General features: G+C 41.4%; 1 protein-coding gene across 7 annotated transcripts in view; it reads right to left on the bottom strand.

Moving 5' to 3' along the window:
• Positions 1-14,320, bottom strand: part of fmnl3 (formin-like 3) — a 34,272-nt gene extending 19,952 nt beyond the window's left edge. For 6 of the 7 annotated variants that reach the window (XM_082517549.1, XM_082517548.1, XM_082517545.1 and 3 more), the window contains exon 1: positions 13,673-14,320. In XM_082517549.1, coding sequence (XP_082373675.1) covers positions 13,673-13,786 — 114 coding nt within the window. In that variant the 5' untranslated portion in view covers positions 13,787-14,320. The remainder of the gene's footprint in view (positions 1-13,672) is intronic. The other variant, XM_082517543.1, reaches the window with a different exon arrangement.
• Positions 14,321-14,418: the final 98 nt, after the last annotated feature.

Genomic DNA, 14,418 nt, shown 5'->3' on the forward strand with positions numbered 1-14,418 from the left:
GCTGTCTAAAATGCAACAGCTTGCCTTTTTAACCCATCCCACCAGGCCAGATGTGATGTTCACGCTGGCATGTTCCAGTGTGGAAAACAACACATACTTGTTTCTATGGTAGCAACTCAGTCATCAGAAGTGGTGGAAATATCGCACGAGAATATATTAAAATGACTTTTCCAAATCATTGCTCACTCCATCACAGCGTCATGAATCATTTTGTCCTTGCAAGCGCCAAATATGGAGGCAAATATGGTCCTGCCAGGACCATAAAGAGCTAATAATTTCTATACACGTTCACAGCTTTGTGATCACAGATTGCAGCACACATTCAAAAATAAGCGAAACAACTTTGAGCTGGCAGTGGATGCCCAAGAATAGCTATAAACAAGGTAAACTAAGAAAATGCAGGGCAGAGCTATAACAGGCTATCACCAGAGTGGAAAGCAGTGTGAAGATTTCACATATGGCTTATTTTGACTAACCCAAAATACCCACGCTGGAGAGAAAAAAGAAGTAACATGGGTACCAGATGTTCAGAATTACAAGAGGAATGTGTCCTGTTTGTAGTAGTAGTTTATAGTAGTAAACTTCTCTCATGTCTGACCCCCAAGCTGCTCTCTCCTCCTTTGCCTCTCCTGGGACAAGATTTACCTACAAGACCATCTTTAGGAAGGTCATAGATCTTCCACGTGTCTTTAATAAATGGTTTGTCTGAACTTTTTGGGTTTTTCCAAAAAACAGATCAATAATTTTTAATTTTTAATAAGACGGTTGTTCCAAATTGCCTCCTATCACTGTTCACTGATTAAAAACCGTTGTATATTTTTGAATAATAATCTACAGCTGGTCATCATGGGGCAAGAGAAATACGTATTTGTATATATTTATATTTGCTGGTCAGAGGATGAATTGAAATTTATTTTGATAATCGTAGAGATGACAAACATTAGCTTCTTATTTTGGAACGTTTTTGTGATTTTCTTAGACAAATAAACACATATGATTGACAGGATAGCTATCAAATGAATAATTGACGAACACAATCATAAGCAGCAGCCCTAATTTCCTTTATCGTACACTCTTCTGTGAAGGTAAGGTAAAGAGTTAAGCGAAATAGTCACGACTTTTCTATGGTCGCACGCTTCGGGTTGTACCCCGGCCCCAAAGCCGCCTTTGGTTTCTCAGTCAGTACACATGAAAGTAGAGACAGGCTAAGAGCAGGGTCTCCTTTTTGTACTAATTTAATTCTGATTTACTGGAAAACATGCAGACCAGATGTATGCACAGATACTTCTTTTAGTAATGAAAAAATAAAAATAGGAACATAATTGATTATAGTTAAAAAAAAGAAAGTATATTTCGCTAAAGACAAATTAATGACCAGAATCCCTCAACTCACCGAAAAGCTATTCTGAGCAATGAGGACACATCACGTACTGCTGTTTAATGATGTTCAACTGTCACCTGAAGCCTCGGGTACTATAAATAAATAGCAGTGTGAGCGACAGAGGGGCAAAAGGCGGAGGGAAAGTTTCCTTTCTGACCAGATTTGGGTAATTTGAGCCAAGTAACCCAATTTAGCTAATTTCATTTCACTTTCTCCCACAGTGATATTATCGCTCGCTTCCTGTGTTTAGAAGAAGCTAAAAGAAGCTAAAGGAGAGGGGGCAGGAGCCTTTTATAATTTCGAAATCACTGGAATGTTTTAAAGGGAAAATACTACAGCTATGCCAAAAATGTTTTGGCGCTCGTTGCCCACATATTCTCTCCTCCAGCATGGCCTTTCTTGTTTGACCTGAGACTGGCATGACAAAGGATTCAGTGTGGAGCTTTGTTTTGATTCGGTGCTGTGCCATTCCCATCCTTTGACATTTGAGCCAACTTTTTTCCTCTCACAGAAAACCGCTAACAATGGCTGGTGGGCAGGGTCAGTGTATGCCCTCTGGTGCTGTGTAAAGCAAAATCCAGCTGAACACAACACCGATACACTTCACAACCAGATGAACTAGTTCTATTGTCACTGCTATCTGACAAATCGTTAGGTCCCAAATGTGAGCAAAGGGTGGAGATTGCAAACACAGCCATTTTGATCTCAGTGCATTAAACTGTTAATTTACTGAGGTTAAATCAGTTAAATGGTAAAAAAAAAAAGTGAAATGCAGACACCATAACATAGATGTGCAAAAGTTCTGTCTTTAAAACATTTCTTTTGGTTTTCTTTAGTGTACATGACTGTAAAGTGAACAAATAAAGACGGAAAACTCGATGGTGCAGAGCAGAGGTCAGCCGTGAGGGGATAAATTCTGAAACAGGCATTTCCGTCATTAACAAAGGATGACAGAGGTTTTAAAGCGTCAACAGTTAAAGTAGTTCATGGGGTCATGTTTCTGGTTAAGAAGAGTCCAGGAAGTCCTAAGCAGAGCGCTCAAGTCACACACAGACCCCCACAAGTGAGGGGATGTTTTGAAGAGCCCATGGACCTTTGAGAAATTAGAGTCGCCAGGGCAACTCCGTCCTGCCCTACGCTGGACAGCTTCCTAATCCAAATGATTTACAATCGGCCCGATGTTACGTTATTGACCTGCAAGTCCCACCAGAAGTCCCCAGAGATACCAGTCTGAAAGCAGGACAAGATGTTTCCTCCACAGCTTTTCTCAGTTTCTCTCACACTTTCAGTTGGGATAGCGCGTCACACCAGTGTGCACAAAACTAAAAGATTTTTAATTGGAGAGCTCTGCTTGTGGAATTTCCTCAACTTGTTTGTTCTTGCAGAGGACAACATGCTGCTCATAAGTTGTTCCCAGGTACGCAACAGACATTTACTCTGTAAGTCACTGGTGCTAAAAACATGGTGCAGGATAAACTGCTCTTTTTTTTTTTTTTGAGTTGTCTGATAATATGGATTTAAATTAGCAACCCTGCAGTTTGAGAGCAAGACTGCCAGCTCTCAGGCTTACTTGTGGTTCCTAGAGTTTCTAAAAGTAGAATGGGAGGCCAAGCCTTCAGCTATCAGGCCTCGGTCCTGTGGAACCAGCTCTTCAGGATTCAGGAGACAGACACCCTCTCTAGTTTTGAGATTAGCCCCAAAAATTTCCTCATTTTTAATAAAGGTTATAGTTAAGGCTGGACCAGGTGGCCCTGAACCATCCTTTAGTTACACTGCTATAGGTTCAGACTGCTGCAAGACTTGATGTGATGGACTGAACACTTCTTCTCCACTCCCCACATGTTTATATATCATGGCAGCATGTCATTACATTTTTGTCATCTCTTTCCCTTAGTCTGTGTTTTGTCCTGTCTCCCTATGCTCTTTTTTTTCTTTTCGCTTCTCTTCTGTCTCTTCTCTTTCCCTTCACCCCCCAGCCAGTCGTGGCAGATGGTTGCACCTCCCTGACTGTGGTTCTGCTGGAGGTTTCTCCCTGTTAAAAGACAGTTTTACCTTTCTGTCTGTACTGTAGGGTCTTTATCTTATGGTGTAAAACACCCTGAGATGACTGTTGTTGTGATTTGGCGCTTTATACTTTTTTAACTGAAATAAGTGACTTACTAAGAAGATACATTCAGTGTGATTCTTTCTTTTGTGGTCTGTCGGTGGGATGGAAATGCAGAGTCTGTGTCTTTTATCTGCTTTGATAGGTTTACACAGAGCAGACAGTTATCATCATCTCACAGGAAAATGAGTGGGTGGCTAAGGAGCTCACTGTCGTAGTTCAAACATGGAGGCCCAGACGGCCCTCGTTCCCCCCAACCTGTCTGTCTGGTCATCAGGGTGGGGTCCAGGAAAACGGGATCTGTGGCTTAACTCAATTGCTACCATAATCAGGGCCGACGACACACTGACCCTATTGCAGGACAAAGCAAGGACTTTTTAAAAATATGTCTCTGCATAACAGTTGTTTCACAACGGCCAGTCAATGACCTTCAACAGATTCTACTAAAACTAATCAGCTACTTACTCTTACTGTTCATGAAGCCATCGATCATTAAATCATGCACTTTACTTCATATGTGCATTCTTGTTGTCTTATTCTTCAGTTTTCTCTGTGCAAACTCTTGCTCCCAAGCAACACAGCTGTATATGAACAAGAGACATCCTTCAATAATCCAGTAACACAAGGAAGATAATGAAACAGCCAATAAGGGTAAGATAAGACCTGGTCCTCATTATCAAAAGGTGCTGTGTGAGGAGGGTGGTAACAGGCAAACTACTGACTGTTACATCCAGCAAGGGGGCAAAGAAAGCACAATGAATAAAGAACCTGGCACAAGAGTGTTTCCCTTAAGCTTATTAAATGCATAGCTTAGATTTAAAGTGATACTCGGAATCCTACTGTACCAGAATATGCTGGACACAGTTCAAGATAAATGTCTCCTTCAGAGGTTTAAAAAAACCTGACTACATCCGAAGTGAACGCGAACATACAGAACCAAATAAGATAAGATAAGATAAGATAAGATAGAACTTTATTAATCCCTCGGGTGGGTTCCTCTGGGAAATTCGACTTCCAAAAAGCACAGCAACGACCGAAGTTACAGTTACAGAATTGTTATATATATATATATATATATATATATATATATATACACACACACACACACACACACACACACACACACACACACACACACACACACACACACACACACACATATATATAAATACAGAGACAAATATAAATAAAATATACAAAGGGGATAAATAGAATAAATAGGAATAAAAAATAAAAATACAAGTGAATTGCACATTTCAAGTATTGAGTCTATTGCACTGTTGACTATTTACAAAAAGTATTGCACAAGGTATTGTACAGTGAGGTGAAGAGGCACTACAACTTAGTTGTTCCCCCCTCCTTTGTCCTCCTGTTTCCCCTCCCTCTCCCCTTCAGAGAGGAGTTAAACAGTTTGATGGCGTGTGGGACAATTGGATAATTGCCTAACATATTATACTTGTCATACACATGAAATAGAGTTCTACAAGCCAGAATTGTTTATAAGACATGTGGTAAAAGCATAAACCAGACTGGCTGTTTGTGACACAGCCTGTAGCTTTTTATTAATGAATGTCGCTGCCTGGGCTATTGTTGAAGTCCTCCCTTTTTCTTGGTAGGGAAGCACAATAAGAGGAGACAGGATGAGTGGCTCAGCTGTTGTCGTCACTGGGCTGCAGACACTTCCTCAACTCTTCAGGAAATCAAAAACTGCCCTGGGTATTTTTAAATTTGTTGTGTAGCTGTGTAATTGGAGCCTGACCAGTATGTAATGTTTGGAGCTAGTAGCAATATTTGGGGAAGTAAAAACAATTCCACGATCAATATAATGGGTTTAAAAAAAATGTATATGTTCTATTGAAAAGAGATCATGAAGGGAAATCATTTAATTACTTTCCAGCGATCTGTTTAAAAACTACTTTGCGACTTAATGTGAAGATCCCGCTTGACTGCATCAATGTCAGCTTACTCGTCTACATAAACTGGAGTCAGATTAGCGCTGCTGAAACACTCTTAAATTTACATTAAGTATTTTTTCTGCATTGTATTCTGCACAATTTTTTTTTTTTAAATAAAAGTAACCTTTTGGTTTCAGCATCTTTCAGCAGGACATATCACAAATGCCGATATTTCTGATTGGCCGGTACTCATCCAATATATCGGTCGGTCTTGGTCTACATGTAAAACAAACATTTGTCTTCTATTGCATATTCACTCAAACAATGTATTTACGTATGCAGGTAAAGCTTAACTGATTTGACAGGAAGAGGAGCAGAGTGTGAGAAAACACTGCCCCCCTTTGTCTACGAGATATCTGATCACCTGTCGCTCTTTTTGCAAGGTAACCCAAACCGGGCAAGCGCAACAATGCGTAGGTCCTGCACAAAGATCCTGAAAGACAGAGGGGCTAACAAACCAGCTGCTACCAGTTCTACCAAACACACACTGAAAAGAGGAGGGACAAAGAGTGGAGAGGGGGAGATGCATTTTCTTGAAGGCAGGGCAGCAAAAGTTCTTGGGGTCAGTGCCCCTCCCTGCTCGCCGCTCATGATGGTGGTTTGTGTTTACAAAGTAAATATGAGCAGGCACAGTCACAAGCTTCTTATTAAGACATTAATGTAACAGGTAGGGCAAAGCACCTCGTTTATGTGGAAACACGGTCTCGACAGGCAAACCACATTCTCACTATGCAAAACCTAGAGCGTGTATTTTAAGTGAAGACACAAATACGGAAATCACCTGCAACTGCTTTCGATTTTCCAACACTTAATCAATACAGTTAGAACCTTCTCTTCTTAATTCCCCTTTATGTATAACTAGTTCGAGAAGATTAAAGCCTAATCTCAAAACCCATTCATCTATAACGCCACAAAACCGAGAAAAGCAGCTGATTCTCATTTATGTGTTAGGCTGGAAATAGAAGTAGACGCCATTTCAATTTGATAAATGACAAAAAACAATTAAATTATTATCAGATTGATTCTTGATTTCTCTATTTTTACACACATAAGGCACATAAGAGCAGACAGATTCACTGGCTGAAAAGCATTGTGTTAAATCCCCATTAGATGAAGACTTAAAGGCAACAGTTTGCAGCTGTGGTGTAATATTTTCAGCCTCTTTCGCACTTATCTGTCCTCATTCTAGTCACCGGCCTTCCCATCTTTAGCCCGAACACTCTCCAAACCCTCCCTTCTTCGTCATTGACCTCTGGCTCAGTCTGCTGAGAGATATAACTTTCCCTCCAATCTGCTTTTCACAACACTCAACAAAATAACAGGAAATTGGAGAAATGCCATTTCCAGTTCATAAACCCGGAGCTACCTCCCAGAACCCCTTTGTTAACCTGATTATTTAAGCAGTGGTGCAGCGGTGATCGACAGCAGTGATAGCTGGGTTGAAATGAAAGGCCTTTATCATCACAGACTTCTTTGAAGGCTGATTCACAGTCAGAGCCTGAGATAACAGCAAAAATGTCCTGAGCTCAAGGTCATCTTAAAGACAGATGTTCCAAACGGTTCAAATATGACCTCATGTGCAACGCAAACTTGTTTACAGGTCTCCAGGAAGTTGTTGTGTTCCAAAACAACAGTGATGTAAAATGACTGCAGCAGCACCGATATTGTACAGTTTATTTACCGTATCTAGGAAATGCGACCACAAAGATATGAGTGATGTAAGAAGACACAAAAAAAAAAATACAGCAATTAGCCATTAATCGGAAGCAGGAGATTATTGCTGTGGAGAAAATATCCTGTTAGTTCACCCTGTGAGTTCATGCAAGAGCTGTGAGCACACCAGCCAACAGGGTATATACACAGTGAATGCCAGGAATGCAGGTGCATGAAGGCTTCAATAACTCATGCCAGTGTGGCCTTTAAACACAATGCCCAGCCCAAATCTGAGCCTGAGCTATGGAGAAACATTTCAAAGTTTTCTGAATCAGACCAATACTTGGAGGAATTGCTTCCTCAAAGGGAAGGTTATGTTTTAAGAAGAAGTGGTGCAAATAAAATAAAGCAGAAGCAAAACCAATACAAAATCAAGACTCCCATCAATAACCGTAACTATTAAGAAAGTTTCCCATTGTTTCTCAATATGACTTCATTAAGTTCAGACGTAACATAAAAACAGAACTGTGATCGTAAGAAATGAGCACATTAAGGAAGATTACTAAATGACACTGAAGCTGAGCATGAGACATTATTCATCATGTTACTAAGGCAGGTCTATACCAGAGACAGCATCAAGCTGTACTTCCTAGCATCTGTTTAAAAAAAAGTATAGCTGCAAGGTCAGGGTTCCCACTGTACTGAAAAGGAAACCACTTCTTCAACCTACAGCCCTGGTGCAGCTGCGTTAGCGGCACATGCAATCCCCCCCCCCAAAAAAAACATTTAAATAAAAAAATTAATAAGTAAACTGCTTGTACAGAATAGTATAGTATTTTGGGGCAATACTTATTTGAACTATCAGTAAGTTAGCTAAATGTGAAGCTGAAGCGAGCAGAGGGTTAGCTTGACGTAACCAAATAGCTAACGTGGTTCTGTCACCACAACACTTCATTTTTATTCGTGTAACACATTAATAAGAAAACCTCAAAGCCTTTTGACTTTATAGAGACTTGTACTGTGCAAAAGTCTTGAGCCACCCCTCGTGTCTGTATATTTTGTTTCCAGGGAGCCAGACCTTTTTTTCTAATTACGTAAGCTAGTTAACAGCCTTTTTCACAGTACTGTACATGCTTTAAAACAAAATAGCCTCTTAGACTTAATCCTTTTTATGGTATTTATGCTAACAACCCTTATCTGTGGGGTCAGTATTCACATATAGCTCTAAGCAAGCATTGAGCCAAGTGACCAAAATGCCAACTTTTTCTTAAAAAATCTGATCTGATCTATATGTACATATTATATCACCCAGCTGTAACTTAACCCTTGCTTTCCAAAATAACTACAAGGAGAGAATAAGTGAAGCAGTAAAGCCCTGAACCAGACTGGAGAACTGTAGCCTCAGGGTGCAGAGAGCCAGGTGGATAGCCTTGTGCTGATCCCCCCCACCCCACCTGCTTGGCTGCACTAGGACTAAGTTATTAGTGTGTACTCAATTCCCATAATCCCTTTCTTTCTGAGACAGAGTGGTGGGTGGCTGAGCCAGATGTATATAATTAATGCAGCTTTTCCTTCTGAGAAAAGAAGCAATGTGGAATTGGGATATCAGGCAAATAAAAAAACTCAAATTATCATCAAACACATTAAAATGATTTAGGTTTTATGTCTGATAAACACATCAATCAGCTTGAATCTATTAGTTCCTCTTAAGTGGAATCCAGCAGACACTACGGCTTCCCTTAGATCTTCCCCATCAAGAAACAGTGATGTAAGACATGGCACTGGAGTTACATTGTCAGCATTTCACTACATCTGACAAATGACACAGATCTAACCTTCTCTTTAGTTTTCCCAACATTTGCTGCTGCTTAATCTCAAAACCTCTTTCATGAGCAATCAAAAGACGAAAGAAAAACTGCAACAGCACATCCACGCATGACGCAACTTGATGTCAGCATTTAATAGACACGGGGAGCTGAGCGGAGCAAGATGAATGGTTTAGGGCGGTTTCCAGCGCAATCAAGAAGTGAAAATAATCCTGCACTGCTCCTGTAACAGCTCTTAAAGATGTGTGCGGCGTTTAAAGATGTTGGTAAAGCCATTATAACCAAGAACAGTGGCAGGCCGCCAGTTCAAAGGGAATTTTCCTCCTTTTGAGGTCTCCTGTGGCCTCAGCCTAGACCAGGCCACAGGAATCCAGCAGTGGATTGGTGCACAAACCTGGAACCTTAAAAGATCCCAGGCTTTGAAATGCCACTCACTCATCTCACATTATTTTTATAAAGACAGAGTCATATGGAGAAAGTTACTGTGCAGGGCAAAGCCACACCGAGAGTGAGTTTGGGGAACGGGAAGGTAGGAAACACTGACTGGGTGAGTGAATGAGAGGCTCCATAGCCATCTGGAATTGCACAAAACCAAGGATAAGTGAGAGTTACCAAGGACAAAGAGGGGGTAAAAGGAGCCAAAACTATTAAAAGAATTCTACCAATGACCAAGATATAATTTTACAAATATGGCTTTGATGTATTTACACTTGTCTGTCTGTGGGGTCTACAAAGATCTGTATCGCAAGCTTAACTTAATGGCAACGTTATGCACCAGTAGCAGCATGGAGGGAACACAGTTCTCATTGTAAGGCAAACCAACCACAACTACCACTGGCTACAATGCAATTTCCCCTGTAAAATACAGGAAGAAAATACCAGGCAGCTGTTTCCAGCCGCACAAAACTGGGCTGAAACTGTTTCTGAAGATGCTGGACAAAAGAGAGGAGATGGAATGAGAAGATGCTTTTAACACATGCAGCCGGTTAAACCTGACCCAGGCATTTTATTAGCAGACGGCATGAACTAGTCGAGGCCAACCCAGGGGTCTCGCCCCTCCTCCACCGCCTTCAACAATCTACAGTAGAGAAATTCTGTTAAAGTCATTAGCCCACGCATATTACTACGCTCGCAAAGGCTGCTGAGCCCATGACATCATTATGGGCTGCTGTCATTCCAGTGGGATGTCTGTGAGCTCTGTCTGAGAGAGAGTTGGGCAGTCCCAACCATTTGCACCAGCATGCCATCATGAAGCATAGAAAACACAGTGGTCCAGAGGAGGAGAAATTACCCATTTCAAAATATCCATTTATGGAGCGCTGAAGCTGAAGCGAAGCCAGTTATGTCTCTGCAAACAAATGCTGAAGAAAGAAATCAGCTCAGCTTAGAAAGAGTGATGTGAAGTGTCTCAGATGCTTGGCACATGCGGTATGATAGTATGGGAAGTGCACCTTGGGATCCAGCCCCAGACAGCCAAGCCATGAGGTTGCCTTCCAGAAGAGCTCTAACTGCAAAATCAGGAGCCTTTGATGTAGCGCTATCTCACAACAAACAGCTAGCAGGGCCGAGAGAAAAGCACTGTCTGATAAGGACTTGAATATATAGAAGAACGTTGCACTTTCCCACAAAGTAAAGGAAATGTGGAGCTATTATGGGCCAGAGTGAGGTGGAGGCTGGAGAGGTTGAAAACTTTTCCCACTCGAAAACACAACTGAAATGTTGAGTCTACTGCTCCATGCATAGAAATCATCTGCTCTGCACGGCAGAACATAATAACAGGGACCGATTTGTGCTGCAGTACTTTCAAACAGCTAGACTTTTCCTAGGCAGGATGTGTTGATAAAAAAAATACCCAAAAAGTGTTTTTATATGTGAAAGACGAGTGAAGCTCTTTTTATTCTGACTTTTTTTTTTTTTTTTTTACAGCCACTCACTTCATAAAGAAGTTATCTGCATCAAAGGGACATGCCGTGGGCTGTCGTAGTAGAGCTTGTAGCATAGCACAGTGTGTAATTGTCGTAATAGCTGAGATATAGCACAGCATTCAAAATCAGGGGCTGAATGGCTTCTTGCTGCGTTAGTCTCCTCATACGAGAGCTTCGCTCCGTGGCTGCTGATTGCTCTGGCAAGCAAATAATGGCTTCATTCCAGAAACATGGAAGGTCCAAGAAAGAGACCGTCTGAGTGATGCTGCGAGGATCCACTCACATCTTCGGTGCTTGATGCTGTAATTAGGGCCTTAGACAGCTGAAAGTCAGAGCTGGGTGCGGTAATGTTGAAAATGTGGAGTGAGGAGCACAAAATAAGCACCCATGGGAAATTAGGATGCTACTGTTTGACAAGGAAAATAAATAGAAACAGAAAAAAGTCTAAATTTTAGATCTTGGATTACTCAGATTTCAGCTGAATGCTGTTATGTGTCAGTATGATAGGCAAGGAGCCAGGCGGAGGTGGAAGAAGTATTCAAACAAGCAGTTTAAAGAAGTCCTGTGAGTAATACACTGTGACTAAAACAGTTAGGAAGGAAACATGTCCTGGTGATCGTTCCAGTACCAAAGTTCCCGTCAAATGTTGTCTCAGATACAGTGCTGTGCAGAAGTCTTGAGCCACCCCTTACTTCTTTATAAATGGCTAGGAACATAGGAAACGGACATAAATGAGAATGCAGTATATAAGGCAAAAGATTTTGTGCAATTCTAAAGAGTTTGAAAGTCAATATTGGCAATATTGTCTTCATGAATATTTATCCAGGCGTCTTCCTGGTTGTTTCAAAGCTCTTCTTTGGTTGTTGGCTGCTTTTTGTTTTTATTCCATGACAGAACTCTCCAGTGTGTTAACAGTGGCTGTAGACACCGCTGTAAAGACCTGTTGCAGCTGATTTTCAGTCCACTTCTTGTGCAATTTGGCTGAGCTGAAAGCCCAGGTGCATCTCTCAGGTCACGACTCAAACACGTGACTTCCACATGTTTCAGAGATTTTTTAGGCCTGCAACTTTTCCACCTGTTTTCTCATTTTTTCTAAGATCACGTTGCACATTATGGTGAATGTTTTCAGCTTTTAGCTCTTTTGGGATCACCTTAATGATGCAAAAATACTGTTTTATGCCTGTGAGACTGTTATGTTTGGCATTTTTTATAGATTCAACCAATGAACCAACCTGGAGAAATATTGTTCAAGACAGCTTTAAAAATGGCAACAACGTCAGGTTACTTGGAAGCAAAATATACAAAAATTAGAGATGGCTCGAGACTTTTACTGTGTTACTATGACAAAAGTGGACTGAAGTAAAATCTTCATTTGAACCCTCATCACGGCCTCAATATTATATCATACTATAAGGACTGCATGTTGACATGATTTGCGACCAGCACACCCGGGCTGTCCCATCTAAACTCAAAGTTTACTGGCTTCCTTGTTAAGATGAGAGGGCTGTCACCACTCAAGCACGACAATGTTTAAGTCTGACATGGTTGAACAGCAATCTCACAAGATGCATGCAGGAAACGAAAGTTTCAGACCAAGTTTTGCACATTAACCCTGATAAAACCACAACTTGTTGCCACTACTCTTTGAGTTTGTTAAACTGAATTAAAACGTTAAGTAAATGCCGTGAAAGAGATTAAGGTGGATTCTCTGACAATTTGGAAAACTTTTAAGAGTAAGAGGCTTTACATAAAAAGAAAATTGAATATAAAAAAAAAGATGGACGGATGGAAACATATGTTTTCTTATTTTTTCATCAGAACAATACGAGACTTTTTGTGGAATCCCCAAATTAAAACTGTATAGTCAAAGTCGAGCTGCTGGCTGATTACATTCCGCCCACCTAAGTGGAAAAAACCCCCAAACAAAACCCAAATTTTCATTAAAGCATCTCCTCTTCGCTTCAGCGCATGAATAATGAAGGAATCTAGACACGCGATCGTGCTTGAAAGAGAAAGTAGCCGTAAAGTCCCGCTTTGTGATGTGCTGAACGCTGAAATGCCCCCTCTGACGCATAAATGACACCCTGTCATCCTTGTTCGACTCCGCTGATCGACAGGGAGGTGGGTGTCGACGGTGCGCTCGCTATTACAAAGCGTCTAAACGCCTAAACTCGGGCCTGATGTGGAGGGTGTAGGGAGGTAGGAAAGGGGAGGATACTTCGGGTGTGGGAGTTTTGGGGGAATTCAGAAAATGTTGTTTTTTAGATGAGTCGCCTGCAGCGAGAGGGGCTAAACTAAATAAACGCAGAATGCTGTGATGTTCTCCGTCAAGGATATGCAGGAAAATGTCCTCCATCCTGTAGAGGAGAGGGGGGGAAATGCCGTTTACCTCTCCCCCTACCAAACACCACCACCTCCACCACTCTCGCCATGCCGCGCTCAGTATGTGCCACTTCAGCCAAACGCTGAGTTGTCTGACTTTTGGAGAGACAAAAGAACCGCAGGAGTGGGGAGAGAATGAGGGGCGGGACGGTTCATTTAATACATCAGCAGCTCATAATGGTCCATAATAGTCCAAATAAATAAACAAATAAACAATAAATAACAAATAAACAAAAAAGAGCAAGAAATAAACTTTTTTTCATATATAGAAAGAACAAGGGTTGTTATGGGTTGTTAATAACTGTGATCCAGTGCTTTAAGGGAAAATAAACCCACTACCGACAAGTTTAAAAGCTCAACAAGTTTAAAAGCAAAACACAGACAGCTACTACTCGATTATTCGACAGCACCGTGGCAAAAGTGCGGTTATTAGCCCGTTAACTTACCAAAACAATGGCAAATTTCTCCTCCAGCTCGGTGGGGTCAGGCATGGGCACCTTCAGAGGCATGATGTGCTGCTTCATCTCCGACTGGCCGTCCACACTCTCTATATTACCCATTTTAATGCCTTATCCTGCCGTCGACTTGAAACTTGCCTCAGCTTCTTACGGCGACAAGAATAATCCAAGTAAAAGAAGCAAAAAGAAAGAAATCTCCAAAGTATTCCGAGAGTCTCATCCGCGATTTAATCCGAATAATCCACTTCTCTCCAAAAACAGATTATTGAAGAAAAAAGAAGAAGAAAAAAGCTGACACTGCAGTAGTCCCTAAATGCCATTTACCCCTAATCACGCGTTTAAGTTGACAGTGTTTGACTCTAGTCTCTTTTTTAAAAGTAAGAGTGCAGCTGCTTCATCTTCCAGAAAGTAGCCTCTGTCTTGCCTGGCCAATCCATTACTTACAGCGAATTTTCCCCAATGACAGATAACTTTCAAAACCCGACCGACAGTTACTTTTAGGTGCTGCTCAACTTTCTTGGCTCCGACGTGTTTCCATTCATTATTGTTGTGTGATCCTGATTAAGGTCTTTGCTGTTGCCTCCACTCAGAGCTCAGGGTTTTCTTCTAGAGTCCTGCCCGCATTGGGGGTGGCATGCCTCCTGTTGGTCTGACTGCATGTCAGTCATTGCAATCTGTCTCCCTCCCTCCCGCCCCTCACATCTGTAAGCAGTGAGCCTGCATACAGCTGGACG

This window comes from Aulonocara stuartgranti (genome assembly GCF_965226115.1).
Source record: "Aulonocara stuartgranti genome assembly, chromosome: 20".
NCBI classification, from domain to species: domain Eukaryota; kingdom Metazoa; phylum Chordata; class Actinopteri; order Cichliformes; family Cichlidae; genus Aulonocara; species Aulonocara stuartgranti.